This window comes from Jatropha curcas, chromosome 9 (genome assembly GCF_041381405.1).
Source record: "Jatropha curcas cultivar XTBG-Jc1 chromosome 9, XTBG_Jcur_1.0, whole genome shotgun sequence".
In the NCBI taxonomy this organism is placed as follows: domain Eukaryota; kingdom Viridiplantae; phylum Streptophyta; class Magnoliopsida; order Malpighiales; family Euphorbiaceae; genus Jatropha; species Jatropha curcas.
In genome coordinates, this window is record NC_143159.1 from 26,565,739 (window position 1) to 26,585,081 (window position 19,343).

Here is a 19,343-nt window from a genome sequence, read left to right on the forward strand (position 1 = left end):
TTCTCCCTCCTTACTATGCTAATATGAAGAAGAATTTCATTCTCCAATTTATTCCATGCATAATGCAATGTTTGGTACAAAATTGAAAAAATATCAATTGAGTTAATATAATATTTTGCATTAAATGTTATTTAATAATTTATATAAAAATTAAGATTAATAAAATAGTTAACCTTTACTATATTGAACAACAAATTGATATCAGTGCAAACGACTTACGTCCGTTGAGCAAGATGTTTAGTGTTTAGTCATTGTAAATGAAGAAAATCTCCACAGGAGTGCAACCAACTAAATATTAACAAGATCAACAAACTCTATTAGCTACAATAATAAGTTGTATATAAGATCTTAGTATTGTTTATAATATCTAATATATTATTAATATTATCTTTTCGTCGAGATCATCTTTAAGAGAAAAATGTAATACCGCTTCTTTTAATTTTAATTTTGTTATTCTTTTGATTTATTAAAATATCAACAAATTCTATTAGCTCGGTACTAAGTTCTCTCTTATCTATATGAGTATTGGTGATATATTAATTAATAATATATAATAATAATAATGTCATGGTGTAGCATGAAACATGCAATCAAAAAGAGATGCAACTTAGCCCTTACAAATATCTATTTACAGAAAACATAGAGTAGTTTAAACTTTAAAGCAATACTTATCCCTCTAATTATATATAAAAACAGTTTGTAAGGATCAAAACGGCAAAAACTATGCGTTTTTCCGAGTCGTATTGCATTAAACATATTCCATTGTAATTTTTACAGGCAACCAGTGTAGACTCAAGCCCACTTGTCTAGTCAAACAACTCCCAGTCCTGAGTTATTTTTGTGGCAGATTGTATTGGAACTGGGGCGTTCAGGCTTCCAACTCCAGACTCAAATGTCTCCCATCTGGTTGTTACAGAAACTGCATTGCTACAACTTGTCAAGGGGATAGAATTTCTAACCTTTAGATTGTCAAGAGTGTCCACAAAGCTCTGGACACGATGAACCTGTGAAAGAAAATGAAGATTTTGGCATATCATGGCAATTTCACCAACATAAAGATTTCTTAAGTTTTTAGAAATGTGAGCCAATTCTGTTGCGAAATGCAAATCCAAAGCAAAGGAGCGGCTCATGACAGGTAAAAATGCAAATTCAAATAATAGTGATAATAAACAACAGCCCTGCGCTGGTTTATAAAATGAAAAATGCTTATCTACAACGTGCATATACTTCCAGTAAATCTAATAATGCACATGGTACAAACAAGAATATAATTATCATGGTACAAACAAGAATATAAATATATTTTTACTGGGAAAAATAAAAAGACTTCAATAATAATGATTGACAGAACCATTTGCTGGGCTTCTGAGGATGGACTTGCAACTTTTACCAAGGATACTTCTGCAAGAAGATTTACTCAATCTTACTTTCCACATTCAAAGACATGTCAACTACTCTGAAAGCAACCAATCTTGTTTTTACCTTATTGTTTTGTTGTTGGCCAAGGAAAAAGCAATTCTAGTAATGCTCCAATAAGAATTACACAATAGCGATGATATATTTGAACGAATACCTTTAATCAGACCTACTATGGGCTCCATATTACACCTATATGGGGATTTCAATCATTTCATTTCATTTACCAGCATTATTGTACTTTTTCACAAAGTGGGGAACCTCACTTTTGTCCTTTTAGGCATAAGAAGAGTAAGGATCTCTCACTGCTATGTTGAAAGTTATAAATAGTAAACCAGGAATAAGTCTCCTTTAGAATGAGTTAATGTTAGATAATCTAAGAAAACTACAAATTAAAGAAATAATTGAGATAGTAGAGGAATAATGGTCAATAACCTCAATCCGCCTCTGCTTTTTTGCTTCTCCATCAGCCTGAATTGCATCCAATTTAAGTAACTCTACCATAAGCAACTCTGTTAAGACAACAAATTCCTTATCTGCAACTTGGGAACCATTGTGAATAATTTTCTCCAAAGTGAGAACCTGAAATCAAATTAAACCCAAAAAGCCATAAACAGATTGACAACTGATAAGTTTCTTGATTATGACAATGAAATATTTCAATTGCATCTCAAAAGGTAGTTGTTAACCTTCTGTGAGAGCTTATCAACCTCTGCTCTTACTTTGGCAACTTCTTCATAGGCTTTTAACATTCCTTGATTTCTTTTCATCTCCTCAAGCTTCCTCTCTTTGCAAGCAGGGTCCTCAAGTAGTATCACCTTTGACATGTCTTTTACACCTACCATGTGCAAACATTCATTGTCCTCCTTTTCCTTCCCTCTAAATAACAATCTTTGCTCCTTGGACTCTAAACCAGTTTCTTGGACAAGAACCTTTTTCAAATCCCCTTCCATTGCAACAAAAACAGCAATTGAAAAATCACAAATAATAAATTGAAATTTCCATAACTCAATAAAAATTCTAATTGTGTCTAAGAAACAACAGAAACAATCATGATTAGCTAATCCATTGCACATGACCCGATTCCTTCCGAAATGCATTAGAACACAATTGGGTATCTATTACCCTTCTGAACAAAATCAAAAGCCAAGTAAAATCCGAAGAACGATAAAATGACATATGGCATTTTCATCTAAAATGCATAAAATAGAGCATAATTGCATAGAAAATCTTCAATTACCAAAAGTGGATTGAGCAGGGACAGTGATTTCGTAGTGATAGGAATAGTGAGAAACCTTGATCTTGATCATAGGCCCAAAAGGGTCATCCCCAACCTCTCTCTTCTGAACAAGCATGCCACCAGGCCTAACCTCCCAGTCTATTTTCCTAAAGCTGAAACTGCTATTTTCTGAACGTTTAGGGACTGATTTTTTCATGGTAAAGAAATGGACAGTAGATGCATAAATTAGGGATTGAAAGGAATCTTTTTTTTCAAAAAAAAAAAAAAGAAATTGAAAAAGGTGAGGATGGTCGAGAGAGTGGAGCAACAGGTGGAAACGAAACTTGAAGGGAAAACAAGGTGGACAGTAAGCAAGCAAAGTGGCTTTTCAGAGTTGGGACAGAGACCCCTCAACTGATTTTCGAGTACAGAGGTTGGTAGGCTATACATTATTATAATCAAACTTTGGTATATTATATTATATTATTATATTTATATATAAGCCGAAGCAAAGTGAAATTTCCAACTCTTCCTTTATTCAACATATTATTTTTATTTTGTTAGAAATTTTGAAATTTTCTTTATTTTTGTGTTTGGGGCTAATGTTATGGGTTTATCATATTACTATTTTAGTCTTTAAATCTGATGCATCAAAACAAAAGACACATGGTGCAATTACACTTTCTATTTTTATAAAGTCTGTTCTATTTGTTCTTTTTTTTTCCTATTTATTCTTTTATTTATTTTTCTTTTAAGTTTTCTTTTTTATTCGCGAAAAAATATGGAGTCGTGATTGGTTGTCTATCTAACCAATTACCAACATTGGAGGTGGCAAGTGCAAAATAGAGTGCAGACGAAAAGCCCTAACAATTGGATCAGTGAAGGAGCCGCGATCAAGGTAACCTTTTTTATTTTTCATTTTAATTCTTTTTTTATCTTTTGTTTTAATTTGATTATTGTTATGTGTTCAGTATTCGTAATCAAATAGCTCTAGAATTAACCTTACAAATTAATGTGAAACCAGCTCTCAAGTTCTCCTTCTTCCCTAATCCCTGTGAAGGGCTTACCTTTATTGCATATCATGTTTGTTCCTAAAAATTTTTTAGGATTACCTACTATACGAATTAATTTTAACAAGATAATATTCCTTTAAGGCTATCTCATCTCCTATTTGTTATTTGTTATTCTAGCTTATAAAATCAATACTTTTCATATTTGTTTTTCAAGATTCAGACATCTTAGGAAAACAAAAGATTCAAATTAGGTAACCATGGCCTGACAATATAGTAACAAAACAAGTAAGGTGGAGAATATGTTTTTGGTTTAATGTATGTAGTTACAAATTTAATTTTAATTATATATAATTCTGATAAATAAAATATATATTATTAGAAAATTCTAATATAATTAGGATGCATTGGAGAGCCATTTTTAAAATTTAATATTTACAAATACATATTCAACTACATCACCATCTATAACTTCTATTTATTAAGACACATCAATTACAATCTATAGTTGCATTGGAGATGCTCTCAGTCGTTGCTAGGATGTGAATTTTGTATTTTTCGTACTCATTGATTAAATATTAGTGATTTCACAATTACTATAGGATGTGGATTTCTGCCTCTTAAGAAATAGGGGAAAAAAAGTCTCCCTAAATAATAGTCATATTTACACATTCCTCCTTCAATGTTTTGGAATTGACTTTAGTATCCCTAATTTTTATTTCCGTTACTTAAACACATCCTTCCATCCAAAATTACTCAAATTTCCATCGAATGGCAAATAAAATCACCATACTAACTTTTATAATATACATAATTTTCTTAACAATTCATTTCTTCTATTCCTCCATCTCTCTCCTTCAATCCTCCATAGAAACTAAGAATCCATTTTTTTTTTTCAACCTTTCCGATCACCAAATTTGTCTCTGATCGATGATCGTCAATCAAGTCATCTTCCAGCATAAACATTGCTTGTGATGGCCGTGACAACACTTCTGGCTATGGAATTTTACTGTAAGCATTGCCATGAACAGAGTAATCCAGCTCAATGGCGATTCCATGACCGACAATGTTTCCATTGGTGTAGAGATCAGGATGAGAAACAAGCGAGCCATTAATAGTATAGTTGAAAATGGAACTATGAGTTAAGAGTATGGATTCACCGGCAAGAAACGTTGGAAGGCAAGAATAAAGCTTGAATTAACCAAGATCGGCGAAGGAGAGACGCTGAGGCACAATATGGTAAGGGAATATGTAAGGGTCAATAGTGATAGTGGTGGCGATAAGTGAATAAGAATCATCTGCGGGAATAAAGAGAGTGGCGAAGATAGGGAGCCTGTAACGCCCCATTTTTCTGTGTCTGAAATAGTAAGTTACCTGTGACATTCTACTGAATCGAGTCGTTGCATAGAGTCGAGTCGAGCTGACCCAAAACCCAGTTCGAGCCATTGGATTCCAGAGTGGGGTAGAATGAGATGTAACTGAAATAATGAAAAGAAGTGGACTTACTTAAATGAAGCAAAAAAATCAAAGTATAAGGATTAGGACTTACTTGCACTAAAAGATCAAGTGTAGGTATTAAGTTATAACCTATTGACAATTGAGGTACCATTTGCTAATTTTTCACATACAATCAATGATATTTTGGAGTCTACCCGAGACTTTCATTTCACTTTTCCATTTTTATCTTTATCTTCTTCATCTCCTTTACTCACCTTCTTTCTCCACCTTCTTCATCTTGATCTTCATCAATTTTAAATGTTATTCAAGCATTAAATTCAATCTCTATTTTATCCAAGTAAGTAAAATTTCTTGAAGCTCTATTTTATTCAACCTAGTAAAATTTCTTGAAGCTCTATTTTATTCAACCTCTAATTTAGTGATATTTTAGATTATTCATAAGAGTTCTGATGTATAGGAGAGGTGAGCTCAAAGGTAGAAGAAAAAGGAAGCTAAGAAGAAGATTTATATAGTGTTATTGTGTTATGATGATTATTTGGAGATGGTGGAAACTTGGAGTTTAATTGAAAGTGTTTTGTATTCATATTTAGCATGCAGGATGATATCAACATGACAGGACATAAGTTCAATCAGATTGTAGCGCCTCGGCTCGATTCAGGTTAATGGTGGACTGGGAAGGAATGTTACAGAGCCTCGAGGGATCTGCCACCGAAAGGATGTTGGCCCAAATGTTGAAGTCTCCGGCACCAGTTAGGGCTTCAATTATGTTGTTGAGTTGTTAGCAATAGCCATGGTGTTTAAGCCGTGGCGCCGGTGGTACAGTGATGACGGTGGTGATGGTGCCGATGGTGCCATGAGGAGTAAACGCTGGTGAAGGGGCGGGAGAGCAAATTGCAGAGGTATTGGAGGTGGATTTGGGAGTTACGGCAGGAGTAGGAGCTGGCAAAGGTGTAGGAGCAAGAATGGGGGTGGCAGTGGTGTTTGGAGCTGGCAAAGGTGTAGGAAAATGGAGATTTCTTAATTTTGGTTTTCAATAATTTTTTATGGTTTCAATTTGAACCGGTTCAATTAGCAAATTCTATAAGGGTAGAATTGTCTTTTTTTTTCTCTCTCTTTCCTTTGACCTTAATTTATGAGGTAGACTAACAGAAAAGTAGGCTGATTTTGGATGGTGGGAGTTATTTGTGTAATGACTATTAATTTAGGAAGGCGTGTGTTAGTTCCAAAATGTTGAATGAGGCATGTGTAAATATGATTATAATTCAGGGAGGTATTTTTTTTCTCCTATGAAATATTTCTATACATTTTACACATCTCTTTTAATTCTTTTACAAGTACTGGTGGAGTGGTAGCTGTGATGATAATACAATTTATTGATGGCGATGATGTATTACCTACATTATATATCTATAAATAAATACAAAAGTAGAATAATGATTATATTTTATAAATTTTTTCAATTACATGTCCAAACATAGCAACAGATTGTCAATTACATTTTATTACAATATGGTTTTCTCATTGCATCACATTTTTTATTACATTACATTATATCTATCTAACCAAACATAGCCTCATTACATTATATCTATCTAACCAAACATAGCCTCATTACATAGGTGATTTCAAACACAAGATTTATTAGTAAAATGGCATTTTTTTTTTTTTTTTACAATTCCATGACAACATTGGTAGAATCTTATATATGACCATATATAACTCATTTATTCTGTCTTAGAAATCAATTTATTGGGCCAATTAAAAAATGCACGGCCCACGAAATTATTAGGACCTAGAAGTATTTTTCTTAGCCATGAATTAGTTGGATAAATCATATTAAGAATAACATCATTTATTTTTTAAAAATAAAGATAAATAATTAATTATGATAAAAATATAAAGACAAAATAGTAATTATACGAATTTCTTTTCTCCTTCTCCCTTCTGCTGTACGCGGATTTGAGGAGTGATTTGGTGTTTACTTTCTGTACTAAACTGGGGCAAAACCGGAATCGATGCCAGAAGTGGAGAAAGGGCAATCAGTTCGCACGCAGTCTTTGGCAAATCAACGCTTCGATCTCTAAGTTAATTGTAATTTAAATTTGATGTTTGATACTTTATATGATCTTTAACTCTCGGTTTGTTTGGATTTTGCATCTCCTCTCAGAAAATCCCATTAGGCCCCTTTCGTTATCTTCTCAGAATTCTATAAACGGATTCATGTCAGCGCCAAACGAGGATAACGTTTCTCCCCATAGTCAGGTATATTTTAATTTTCTAATTTTGTCGAATTTCACTTTCACCAGCTTTCATGAAATATACGAATTTGTGTGTTTTGCTATCGTTTTGATTCCCATTTAAAGTAAAAGGGATCTTGTTAATTATCTCACTTGTGAACAATTTAGAGAAACAGATGGGAAGAACAAAATAAAACAATCTTAGCTTTGATTGTTGTTTATTCCTTGCCATGGATTGATTTGTTCTAATGGAAATGAAATGGCCTAATCAATATATTAATTTACTCCAAAATTTGAGACTTTTTGCAATTCTAATCAACAGTTTCAACCTCCTTTCCATAGTGATCTCAATATCACTTTCTCTGCCTCTGTAACCTCTAGTTGCTTCTAAATTTGGAGTTCTCCATCATTCCTGTGTTATTTTCCTCTCACATCTTGATCCAAGTTTAGGCAAAGAGAAAATAATAAGTCCTCTGCGAGGGATTTTTTATTGGATTACGTATTGATGGTTTGAATTCACTGCTTCAAAAACTCTAAATGACAATGAGAAATATTAAAGAAGGCATTGTTGGGTGTTTGTGCTTCTAGCATTGGGTGATATATTTGAATTCTTGCATTTTTGATGTTGTTTTGGTGTGATTGTATGGAGTTGGAAAGATATGAAGGAGGTGAAAGAGTTGAAGTGAGTTGGATGTGTGATGCATGGATTTTGAAGATTCTGGGTTTGACATAATGGTTTTAGCTCCTTAGCTAAATACATGTGTCATATAGCTAAATATATGTATCATTTTGTGTATCTAACTTCTTGCTTCTGGTGATGCGAGTGTGTGAAGTTTTCATAGCAAAAATTCTTATGGTGGTTTTTTACTGTAGCAATACCGTTCAGCTGCTGAAATTTATTAGTTTCTTCTGTTGTGTAGCAGTTGCTCCAGCTATTCTTGGCTAATATTCTCTCTTCTAATTTCATCTATAACATTCATCGTCAATCTAGCTATTCATCGTCAATCTAGTTATCTGCATAGGAATTAAGTTTTGTTTTTGCTGGGAAAGATAGAAAGATAGAGCAACTTAACCCAAAGTAATCGACCATTAGTTTCGTTAATGTTTGAGACCCATTTATTTTGTTCTTTTTAATGCAACATGTATGCCTCTGAGGAGTCAGAGAGCTATTTTGTCTGACCATTAAGTGTCTGTGGTACAGTTGATACTAATTTTGGGAATTCAAGTGGAAATTAAATAAAAACTGCATAGGATATAAATTCAAAAAGTCGCAGAGATTGGGATAAATTTGATGGTTAGTCTAAGTGAAATTTATGTAACTAAGATAAGCAGCTCCTTTGGCCTTTTTCAAATATCCTCTGACTTGCATGTTCATTTGTATTGAGATGTATTTTACTATTTACATATATAATATATAATAGATGATTTTTTCTTTATACAGCTTTCGTCCCATTTTTTTGGGGACCTCCTCGATTCCATAATTGTTGATGTGGCCTCTGAGTGTCACCGAATAGCAAAGTTGGGACTTGATCGCAACTTAGAGGAAGAGGAAGAAGAATTGAGGCTGTCAACACAAGCCCGTGTTAGGGTAGCTGATCCTAGTATTAGTGGTGAAACAAATGGCAAGTATGTTGTCGACATTTTTGGACAAACCCATCCGGCTGTTGCAAATGAAGTTTTCGATTGCATGAATTGCGGGCGATCCATCGTGGCTGGAAGGTTTGCTCCTCATTTAGAAAAGTGCATGGGAAAGGTGATCCTCTAATTCTTAAATGTGCTAGTATTAGGGTATATTCCCAACTCTTTCTCATGATAGATTTGTTTTTTGGTCAAGGACCATGATATGGGCTGGCACTAGTAGTTGGTTATTATTTGATTGGATATTATGCTTGGCATAATTCTTCAATTTCCATTTTGTGTGAAGCCCCCCTATTTTATGCTCATGTTATTTTTTGTGACATTATGTGTTACATCATCAATGTGCTTTTGGATTCCGCTCTAGGGTAGGAAGGCTCGTCTCAAAACAACCAGAAGTAGCACATCTGCACAGAACCGGTACTCGCGAGGAAGCCCTGTTTCCACATACTCTCCTTATTCAAATTCATCCAGCACAAACCGGTTACCAAATGGAACGCCTGGTCTTGCAGGTGAAGAGTATTCAAATGGCACTTTGGAGGAGCCATGAGACACAATTTTACGCAGGTAGGCTGACAAGTCATACTGAAGCAAACCCTAGAAAGGGGTTGCTGACAGGCAAATCAAACTGAAGAATCATAGCCCAAGTTTCTTTCAACTGCAGATTTTGCATCTTATTTCTCATGTGGATCTCCTATTTGCTTGCAGCATTCATGCCTGTTTATGAGATCTGAAGCTTTGTAGAAGGGTTGGCAAAGATTACATTCCACAGATTCCAAGTTTTACAAGCTTAGCAATGAAGTGCACCAACAAAAATCTCACGCATGAATTGTTCATCGGGAGCAAAATCGGCCCAGCATCAATCACCTGCTAGTTACTTGTCTTTTTCTTGTAATTCACTTGGCATCATTTCCTTTCAGTAAATTTGCCATTCATTTACTCTTACCACAAGCTATGCTGCTCCTAAGTTCATCTGATCTTAGGTTCTGTTGTAAAGGTTGCATTGGAAATACTGTGATGGTGCTATTTTAAAGAGTCAAATTTGACTGGAAAAACCTAACAAGATTTTGAGTAGTAAAATTTTAAATTACCTGGAGTTTATATTGGTAAATTAACTTGCAATTTCCCTTTTCCTTTTGATGTGACAATGTGGAGTTATGCTCTAAAAACAAATTGGAATTGGCAAATATTAGAAAATGAATTTGCTTGCAGCATAAGAAATTTCAGAAATAGAAAAGAAGAAACAAAAATAAGTTGTATATCACCAGGATATGTAAGTTGTTTCAATTTTTACTGTTTTTTATATAATTTGTTTTGAGCATAAGTTTTTTAAATAATTTTTTTGTTTCAATATTTTCTAATGGTTTCAATTTCTCTCAATTGTTATATCTCACTTCTTATTCAAGATTAACATTGGTAATAAAAATTATATTTATTATTTATTCAATAAATTTATCTTTTTATATTATAGAATCTTCTCAAAGTAAATATTTTGGTCTTATTCATAGAAATAATTCTATTCAATATTTTTACCTTTTTATCTTAAGGTTAAAAAAATATTTATTAAATCTATCGTGTGAAATCTATTGAAAAATCACTCCAATATTAATTATTATTATTATTATCATTTAAATGATATCATTATTAAAAAGTATTTATTGTTTATTTTATTATAACATAAAACTATTGTTACATTGAATTAATATTTTTTTTTTATTTTAACAGATTTTATTAGAACCCAAATTACAAATTTTGATCTAAACTGGTCATGATTCCACGCTTCGAGCGCGGTATTTATATATTACTTGATAATTGTTATAATTGAATTATTTGATAAATTTTTAATTTATAATTTTGTATTGAAAATTTTTTTATTAAAAAGAATAATTAATCTCAATATTTAATCATAAATGGATGAACATTTAAAATTTTAAAAAAATTATTAATTAAAATTTTTAATCCAAATTTAACATAATACAAATGATTGATATTTTTTTCATAATAATTTAGGTAGATTATGAATCTAAATTTGAAATAGATATTATAAATTTAAATTTAAATTTTAAAACTGTAAAATTATGCTGGCATTAAATTGGAATCAAAATTATAGTCCGAGCACCTTTCGAATCTGAACGAATACTAATCTGTATGCTTGTATGGAAGCATTTCCTTATGATTTCCTTATGATTTTATTTATTTTATTTCCTGCATTTTTTTTGTATGGAAGCACATCAATGCTCTAAAAACATGGGTGGGCTGTCTTAAAAATTATAATGGTATAGGTGATTAATGTAATTGGAGCAAAGTAGCAAACACCATTGGCAGACAGAGAAGACATCAATACATGATAAACGTTAATCAGGATAAACTAATTTTAAGATAAGACTGAAAATAGAGTCCAACACTAAAATTATTATAAAATTAAAAAATTAATTAAATTGACCAATCAAAGTACAGAAAAATAAAGTAAAAAAGCTAAAATTTTATAAAAAAAAGAATATTAGAAAGTTGAATAAACAACGCCATAAAGATTATCTTTGGTTCCGCCAAATAGGCATGGCCACCGGTTCGGTTCTAACCGGAACCGAACCGGAACCGAACCGTACTGTAGACGAACCGGAACCGGATCGAAACCGGCGGTTCATAATTTTGAACCGGAACCGGCGGTTCAAGGGCCAGTTAAGGTTCATGTGGATGTTAAAATATGAACCGGAACCGGTCCGGAACCGGCGGTGAACCGGCGGTTCCGGTCCGGTTCGAACCGGATACACAAAAAATTATAGCTTAAAATTTTTATAAAAAAATTTATATCAATTGATTTTATTGTAGTTGATTTGATTTATGGTGAAGAGAAGTAAAATGGTATATAAGTTATAAAAAGTTGTGAAAAAAATACACATTTTTTTACTTAATTTATATAAAAAATGGTACATGAATAGTTGATTTATATAAAAAAAATACTTTCAAGTGTACAAAAAAAGAGTGTAACGGATAGTTTTTGATATGATAGGTGTTATTTATTTATTTTTTGGTAAATAAATTTTATTCATTTTAATCATTTATTTATTTATTTACTGTAATTTACTAAATTATATAAGGGACAATTTGGAAAACTAATAAATGAGACACATGTATACATATGATGAGTTGATGATTTTTTATTTCATAATCAATTATATCCTAACTCTTCTCTTATTCTCAATTAAAATTTTCACAAATTTCCATAGTTCATTATTTTTTCTATTGCTTTATTTTCCTTAATGTTGGAATTATCTATTGTTTATTTTTTATTTTTTTACATCCAATTCCAAATTCTTTCTCTAATATCAAATTTTTCCATTCATAAATTTACTTCATTTGATTTTTTAAATAATTTTCTTAGTATTTGAAAATAATAATTTCCAACTCATTCCATTAATTTTATATTCCATTTATAGTTTTTTATTTTAGTAAATTAGCAAAATTTGAAAATTTAATGTAATAATAGTTCTAAGTTAGTTAATAGATGTTTTTCTTTTAAAATTTATAATAATTCATTTAGTTAATAAAATTTGAACATTTTAAATTTATTATTTATTCATGAATTCGGAATCAAAATTTTATTATTTTTTAAAAATTTGCGTAATGCCGGAACCGAATCGGAACCGTAATTTGAACCGTCGGTTCACCGGAACCGTGCTGAACCGTGCCGGAACCGGAACCGGACCGGAACCGGAGGTTCAAGGGTCGGTTCCGGTTCAAAATTTTAAACATCTCGAACCGGCGGTTCAGTGAACCGGAACCGGCGGTTCACTGAACCGGCCATGCCTACCGCCAAAGCATATATATATAAAAATTAGCAATAAAATACAATAGAGTGGGCCCACAAATCACAGTTGTGGTTCACTCGCCCAAGTTCAAACCCACAGCAAAACGCTGCGTTTCATCTCAGTCTCGATCCTTCTCCAAAACCCTCTCGCTGTCGATAAACCCTAGCATTAATCCTATTGTAAAACAATCAAACAATCAAATCCCTTTCAAGCTTTATTATCAACTTTTCTTGGTGATTTTTTTTTTTCTTGGTTTTGTTGAAGGCATCTCTCACCAAAACCAGAAGAAAAAAAAAAAATTAATCAGAATGGATAAGCGGGTTCGTTTTATTTCAAAATTCTCTCTTCTTGCCACAAACAAACACAAAAATCTCATCTTTTCTCGTCGGTTATCCTCAGCGCCTACTCACTCATTTGAACAAACCCCACAAAGCGAAAATCCACCGAGTTTTAGCAAAGATTATGAGCGCTGTGAACAAGTAAACAAACTTAAAGATCTCCTTGAACAAGGCTGCACAGATGCCGCATATAGCCTTACCAAATCTCTTATTCTTTCAAAATCATCATTTTCTTCTCCCTCTGATCTTTTCTGTTGCTTCTCTGCATCTACTCCTCTTTTACAACTCGTTTTCTCGGATTTGTTATTTTCTGTTTGTTGTGAGTCAAAAATGCTAAGTGAAGCTACAGAATTGTACCATTTGATTAGGAGAGATGGTAAGTTTCCTGCTCTTGGGTCTTTGAATATGTTACTAAGATCTTTGGTTGATTTTAAGCAATTTGATAAGGTTATTGAGTTGTTCATGGAGATACAAGATTCGGGTTTTAGGCCGGATAAAATGACGTATGGGAAAGCCGTGCAGGCTGCTGTGAAATTGGGGGATGTAAATAAAGGTATAGAATTGTTGGAATCTATGACAAAGAGAGGAATAAGACCTAATGTGTTCATTTACAATGTTTTGATTGGTGGGTTGTGTAAAGAGAGGAGAATAGGAGATGCAGAGAAGCTTTTTGATGAAATGTATAAGCGGAAGTTGGTGGGGAGTACTGTGACTTATAATTCGCTTATTGATGGATATTGTAAGGTAGGGGAGGTAGATAAAGCATTTAATTTGAGAGAAAGGATGAAGAAAGAGAATGTGGAGATGAATCTTATTACTTTCAATTCATTGCTTAATGGGCTGTGTAAGGCACAGAGAATGGAGGAGGCAAGAATGATATTGAAGGAGATGGAAGCAGTTGGCTTTGTGCCTGATGGGTTTACTTATAGTATAATTTTTGATGGGTTATTGAGGTCTGGTGATGACAAAGGTGCCATTTATTTGTATGAGAAAGCCATTGGAAAAGGAATTAGTATTAGTAATTATACTGGTAGTATTTTGTTGAATGGGTTATGTAAAGAAGGCAAAGTTGAGAAAGCAGAGGAAGTTTTAAAGAGGCTTACAGAAAATGGATTTGCTCCAAATGAGGTTATATATAATAATATATTGAATGGGTACTGTCGAATAGGTGATATGGATAAAGCCATTTGGACTATTGAGCAAATGGAAAGTCTGGGGTTGAAGCCGAATTACATTACTTTTAATACTCTGATTGATAAGTTTAGTGAAATGCAGAAGATGGATGAGGCAGAAGAATGGTTAAAGAAGATGGCAGAGAAGGGAGTTGCACCGACTGTGGAGACATATAACATCCTTATTGGTGGCTATGGATCACTCTGCACTTTTGATAGGTGTTTCCAGATTCTTGAAGAAATGGAAAAGATTGGTGTAAAACCAAATGCTGTAAGCTTTGGTTCCCTTATACATTGTTTATGCAAAGATGGAAAGATTCTTGAGGCTGAAATTGTCCTTCAGGATATGATTGGCAGAGGGGTTTTGCCTAATGTGCGGATATACAATATGCTTATTGATGGGAGTTGTATGATGGGGAAATTGAAAGATGCTTTCAGGTTCTTTGATGAGATGATGGGAAGTGAAATAAGTCCAACCCTTGTAACATATAATGCAATCATTAATGGGCTCTGCAAAAAGGGAAGGTTAACAGAAGCTGAAGATATGCTTCTTCAAATTACTAGGAATGGTCTTAGTCCTGATGTGATCACATACAACTCATTAATCTCAGGATATGCAAATGGAGGGAATGGACTGAAATGTCTTGAGCTATATGAAACCATGAAGAAGTGGAGCATAAAACCTACCATAAAGACATTTCATCCACTAATCTCTGGATGCAGCAAGGAAGGGATAGAGCTTGTAGAGACTCTGTTCGCTGAAATGTTACAGATGAATTTGATTCCTGATCGAGTTGTGTATAATGCAGTGATTCACAGCCATGCTGAGGCTGGAGATGTTCAAAAGGCACACGCTTTGCACCTTGAGATGCTAGACCGAGGAATTCTTCCAGACATGATGACTTATAACAGTTTGATTGTGTGTCATTTCAGAGAGGGAAAGTTGCCACAAATAAAGGATCTTGTTGACAATATGAAGTCTAAAAGCTTGGGCCCTAAAGCTGCTACATATAACCTTTTGGTTAAGGGATATTGTAACCTAAAGGATTTTAATGGAGCATATGTTTGGTATAAAGAAATGTTCGAGAATAATTTCCTTCCTGATGCCAGCGTTTGCAATGAACTTATTTCTGGCCTTAAACAGCAGGGAAGGTTGCAAGAAGCAGAAATTATATCCTCAGAAATGAGTGTTAAAGGAATGAACAATTTGAGCTCAATTGAGGAGCTATATTCTATTGCCAAAATTTAAGAGTGAGATGCTTGGTACTATTATAATTTGGCTTTTTTTTTTTTTTTTTGTGTATAGAAAAGGGTTGTGAGTAATCATTATTATTATGAATATGAATGCATTAGCAGCTATTTTTGTCGTCGGTGACTTTACTAAGTGAGTGGGTTTCTTTCTGGGTTGTTTTTGCAGTGAATTCTGATGAGTGCTTGATGACAAGAATGCCAGAATTGTCTTTGGATTACCATTTTACTGCTGGGCAAGAAGTGGGCTCCTCTTATGCTTTCTTTGGCTTCGGTGACAGACTAATTAACTTCTAATAATTAATTTACTATACCTAACGGTTCAATACTGCTCAATTTGAAACCAAATGACTCTTTCTTTAGAAAATGAAATGGATTTGAGAGAGGCCTCAAGTCAAAGTCATGGCCTCATTTTTTTGCTATATAGTAAAATTTTGTTATGCAATGCCAAACAAGACCTTAATATTTTACTCTTATTAGTTTTTGTAGGATACAAAAATATTTTACCTCATTTTTCTTTTCTTTTTTTTTTTGAGAATAATTTTTAAAGATTATTATGTTAATAATGAATTTTTGCACCCAATGAAGCTGGAGGCTGAAAAAGGATCGGACAACAGTTGATGATATGAACTTCAAGCCAGACTCAAAGGCTGGAAACTTTTGTACCTTGATTCTCTTAAGGTAATTATAACCCTTAATCATTGAATAATCTACAATATATATAACTATATGGATATAAGAAAATTTGTAAATTAATTAAAAAAGACATAGGTATAATTGATAGTTATAAAAAAGATTATTAATAATTTTTTATTAAAAAGATCATGTCCTTAAAGTTTTAGAATAATCTATAGGTGAAAATGAATTGCCTAGTACATTGAAGGTATACCGCTATTAGCAGCATAGGATGAAAATGTTGATGGACATTATAATAAATGAGGTAATTACGGTGACAAATAAAAAAGAAAAGTTCAGATTTTAATAAAAATTTCAAAATTGCAAAAAATCTATCATTTATTGACCAACGAGATGTTTTTGTATATTTTTATTTACAATCTAATAATAATAATGAGAAACTAATTTGGGTTTTATTTGGTCATGAATCCTAATAAAAATATAATGTAATGTAATCAAATGCATTTGTAGTGTAATGTTTACACTAGAAATGCATTTAATTATATTACGGTACATTTCATTTTAGTTCACCAAATAGAATCTCCATCAATTGTGCTTTAGCTCAACAGCACTTTCAAATCGTAGTTGGAGCTAAATTAATGATTGGATTCTAAATTGAGTATTTTTTTTTTAACACAAATTCTTGTTTTAGATGCAGAAAGTAACATTGTGGTAGAAGATACATGTGATCTACAGCTTCTTCTGGTGAGGAAAATTGTTGCCCGCATTGTACATTTATATTCTACTGTGTCGTACTGCCTGCAATTGCTTTGGTACCTGAAGTTGATATTCCAAAGTGGGGAGCTGTTTATATTCCTTCCATAACTACTTTATTCAATGCAGTTGGAACTCCAAGGTCTGATTTTTCTTGTAAAATTTTTAAATGTTGAATGATCCTATGAATTAATTTGCATTCATGTTATTATGTAGATCACTGCATTTGTTGGTCTTCTGGATCCTTTTTGAGAATGCCACATCATTGCACTGTATGAGGCTACCTTCATTGGCTTGTTAGAAGCTAGCAGAGTGAATGAATGGATTGTCACTGAGAAACTAGGAGATGCTGTTAAGTCAAAAGCTGTAAAGCACCCAAGAAACCTTGATTTAAATTCAGAGAGAGGTATTCATTATCCATCTAATTTCTTTTCTTTCTTACAAACAAGTTTTGATTTAATTATACTTAGGTCACATTCTGGCTTAATTATACTGAAGTCACCTTGAGTTCGAAAAGAAAACTGTCCAACACTGCAATTTCCATGTGAAATTTCAACATTAACAGGCTTCACCTATTAGAGCTTGGAACTGGAGCTTACTTATTCTTCTGTGGTTGCTATGATGTTGCATTTGGAAAAAAAAAAACACTACTTACACCTACTTGCACAAGCAATTGCCTTCTTCGTCATTGGATTTGGATACATTGGCAATTTTGTCCTTCAATCTTAATTTGACCGTGAGAAGTCAGTAACAAACAGTTTGATGCAGTATTTCTTTCCATAATTCTTCACCTTTATATATATATACCATTAGCATCTAAATGGTACTGTGAAACATTTTCTGCTATTCTGGAGCTTCTTATAAACTAAAGGGGACGAAAGAAACATACTAAAAGAATAAGGAAAGAAAAGGTGATATTCTTTTAGATGGAGCATTAGCAGTCGAGTGGATGATAACTCGAGCTTAGAGAGTTTTATTTTTCAGTTTCTCTTTTGTGAATATTCAAGTACATTATTAAGGAAACTACACACACATTGTTACAATGTTGCTTTTGGTATCAAATATATACAGAGAGGGTAAGAAGAGAGAAAAGGAGAGTGAACAAAGCAGCTCTGCGTTTTGATAGCAGATATTGTATATCAAACATGTTGGAATGGATTGTAACTGTGAGATGTTCATTGTTTTGATGATGTTGGCATTGGGCTTTGGTAGGGAATAAACTGATAGAAATAGGAAACATTTCACACTTCAATTACATGCCTGTCTCTCTCTCTCTCTCTCTCTCTCTCTACCACCCTCATTGCTTAGCAAGTGTAATTACATTTATTATATTATATTATATGCCAATGCTATTTTAATTAGTATGAATATCTGTTTGTGTGGCCTGATTATACGAATATAGGAAAAAAAATGTTTTATGGTTGCTTTTCTTGATGAACTTAATAATGGAGAATGATTTCAAAGACATATTGCGACTGATGCGCTGTGTATATACTTTCTTTCTCACAATGAATCAAACCTCCATGCAGTTTGGGACGGTTTTCTTGCAATGGGTGTTTGGATTAATTTGGTTCCTCAAGATCTAGTCAATGATTTCTTCTTGACCCAGGTCAGCGTTTTTAATTGGATTTCTTTGAATTTGCAGCTATCAAAGGTTCAAGTTCAAGGAATTCACGGCCTCTTCTTTTCGGTATGATTTGCTGGTTAATTTGGAAGAAGAGAAATGCAGCTCCCTTCACCAATTCTTTGCAGGGTCATGCTGTTATTTCCATTTCTGTTTTTCGTGTAGCTGCAGAATTTTCTGGTTTATCTCCTACTCCTAGTTGTTCTTTATCTTGCTATTAGAGGAGTTGGGATGAAGAAGTGGATATGTTGGAACCCGCCTCCCCGATTGTGGTTAAACTAAATACACATCGAGCATTTAATAGGGCTGGTCAGCTTGCTTATGGTGGAATATGATAACAAGATAGCTGTGAAAATGGTTAATGTTGTTTTGGAGCCTTCCCCTTCTGTGAGATCACATGTTGCTTCTATCAAGCTTTATGTTTTTCTTCTTTTCAGTCTATTTTGGTTACTCGTATTTCGCAAAGCTAACTTCTCTGCAGATTGGCTGACGGATTTTACTTCATCTAATGGTATGAAACTTCATATTTTACATCAGCCGCCAAATGGTATTCCTCATTGTGACATTTCTGGAGTGGCTTACTCTCGTGGGTGTAGTTCTTAGCTTTATTTTCATCTTTATGTACCAAAAAACATATTGGAAAAAAGAAATGTATAGTACGAAGAAAACAGAGGATATCCTGCATTTTGCATAGATTCAAGACCTTGTAATTTCAAAATCTCTATTAAACTTACAAATGTGATTAGTCTGTCTTTTGGAGAGAATAATAGCATTAAATCTTTTAATAA

General features: G+C 33.1%; 3 protein-coding genes across 14 annotated transcripts; 2 read left to right on the plus strand and 1 right to left on the minus strand.

Moving 5' to 3' along the window:
- Nucleotides 1-573: 573 nt before the first annotated feature.
- Nucleotides 574-3,067, minus strand: LOC105639095 (BAG family molecular chaperone regulator 4). The gene is made up of 4 exons (XM_012223043.4): nucleotides 2,657-3,067; nucleotides 2,106-2,362; nucleotides 1,852-1,998; nucleotides 574-1,004 (listed from the first exon to the last, which is right to left on the minus strand). Exons 1-4 carry the CDS (start codon nucleotides 2,850-2,852, stop codon nucleotides 807-809), a joined length of 798 nt encoding a protein of 265 aa, XP_012078433.1. The 5' UTR covers nucleotides 2,853-3,067; the 3' UTR covers nucleotides 574-806.
- Nucleotides 3,068-7,025: 3,958 nt separating this feature from the next.
- Nucleotides 7,026-10,086, plus strand: LOC105639105 (SAGA-associated factor-like protein). 2 transcript variants are annotated; one of them, XM_012223062.3, is made up of 5 exons: nucleotides 7,027-7,187; nucleotides 7,271-7,365; nucleotides 8,782-9,093; nucleotides 9,343-9,542; nucleotides 9,684-10,086. In XM_012223062.3, the coding sequence occupies exons 2-4, from the start codon at nucleotides 7,324-7,326 to the stop codon at nucleotides 9,523-9,525; spliced, it is 537 nt and encodes a 178-aa protein (XP_012078452.1). In that variant the 5' UTR covers nucleotides 7,027-7,187; nucleotides 7,271-7,323; the 3' UTR covers nucleotides 9,526-9,542; nucleotides 9,684-10,086. The 2 variants fall into 2 exon arrangements, with proteins under 2 accessions (XP_012078444.1, XP_012078452.1); XM_012223054.4 differs by having other exon boundaries at nucleotides 7,026-7,365.
- Nucleotides 10,087-12,909: 2,823 nt separating this feature from the next.
- Nucleotides 12,910-19,343, plus strand: LOC105639130 (pentatricopeptide (PPR) repeat-containing protein). Of its 11 annotated transcripts, none has more exons than XM_020681999.3 (6): nucleotides 12,910-15,557; nucleotides 15,712-15,816; nucleotides 16,131-16,223; nucleotides 16,870-17,073; nucleotides 17,148-17,337; nucleotides 18,577-19,343. In XM_020681999.3, the coding sequence occupies exon 1, from the start codon at nucleotides 13,093-13,095 to the stop codon at nucleotides 15,541-15,543; it is 2,451 nt and encodes an 816-aa protein (XP_020537658.1). In that variant the 5' UTR covers nucleotides 12,910-13,092; the 3' UTR covers nucleotides 15,544-15,557; nucleotides 15,712-15,816; nucleotides 16,131-16,223; nucleotides 16,870-17,073; nucleotides 17,148-17,337; nucleotides 18,577-19,343. The 11 variants fall into 11 exon arrangements, with proteins under 11 accessions (XP_020537658.1, XP_020537665.1, XP_020537656.1 ...); XM_020682006.3 differs by having other exon boundaries at nucleotides 16,876-17,073; XM_020681997.3 differs by having other exon boundaries at nucleotides 15,712-15,785.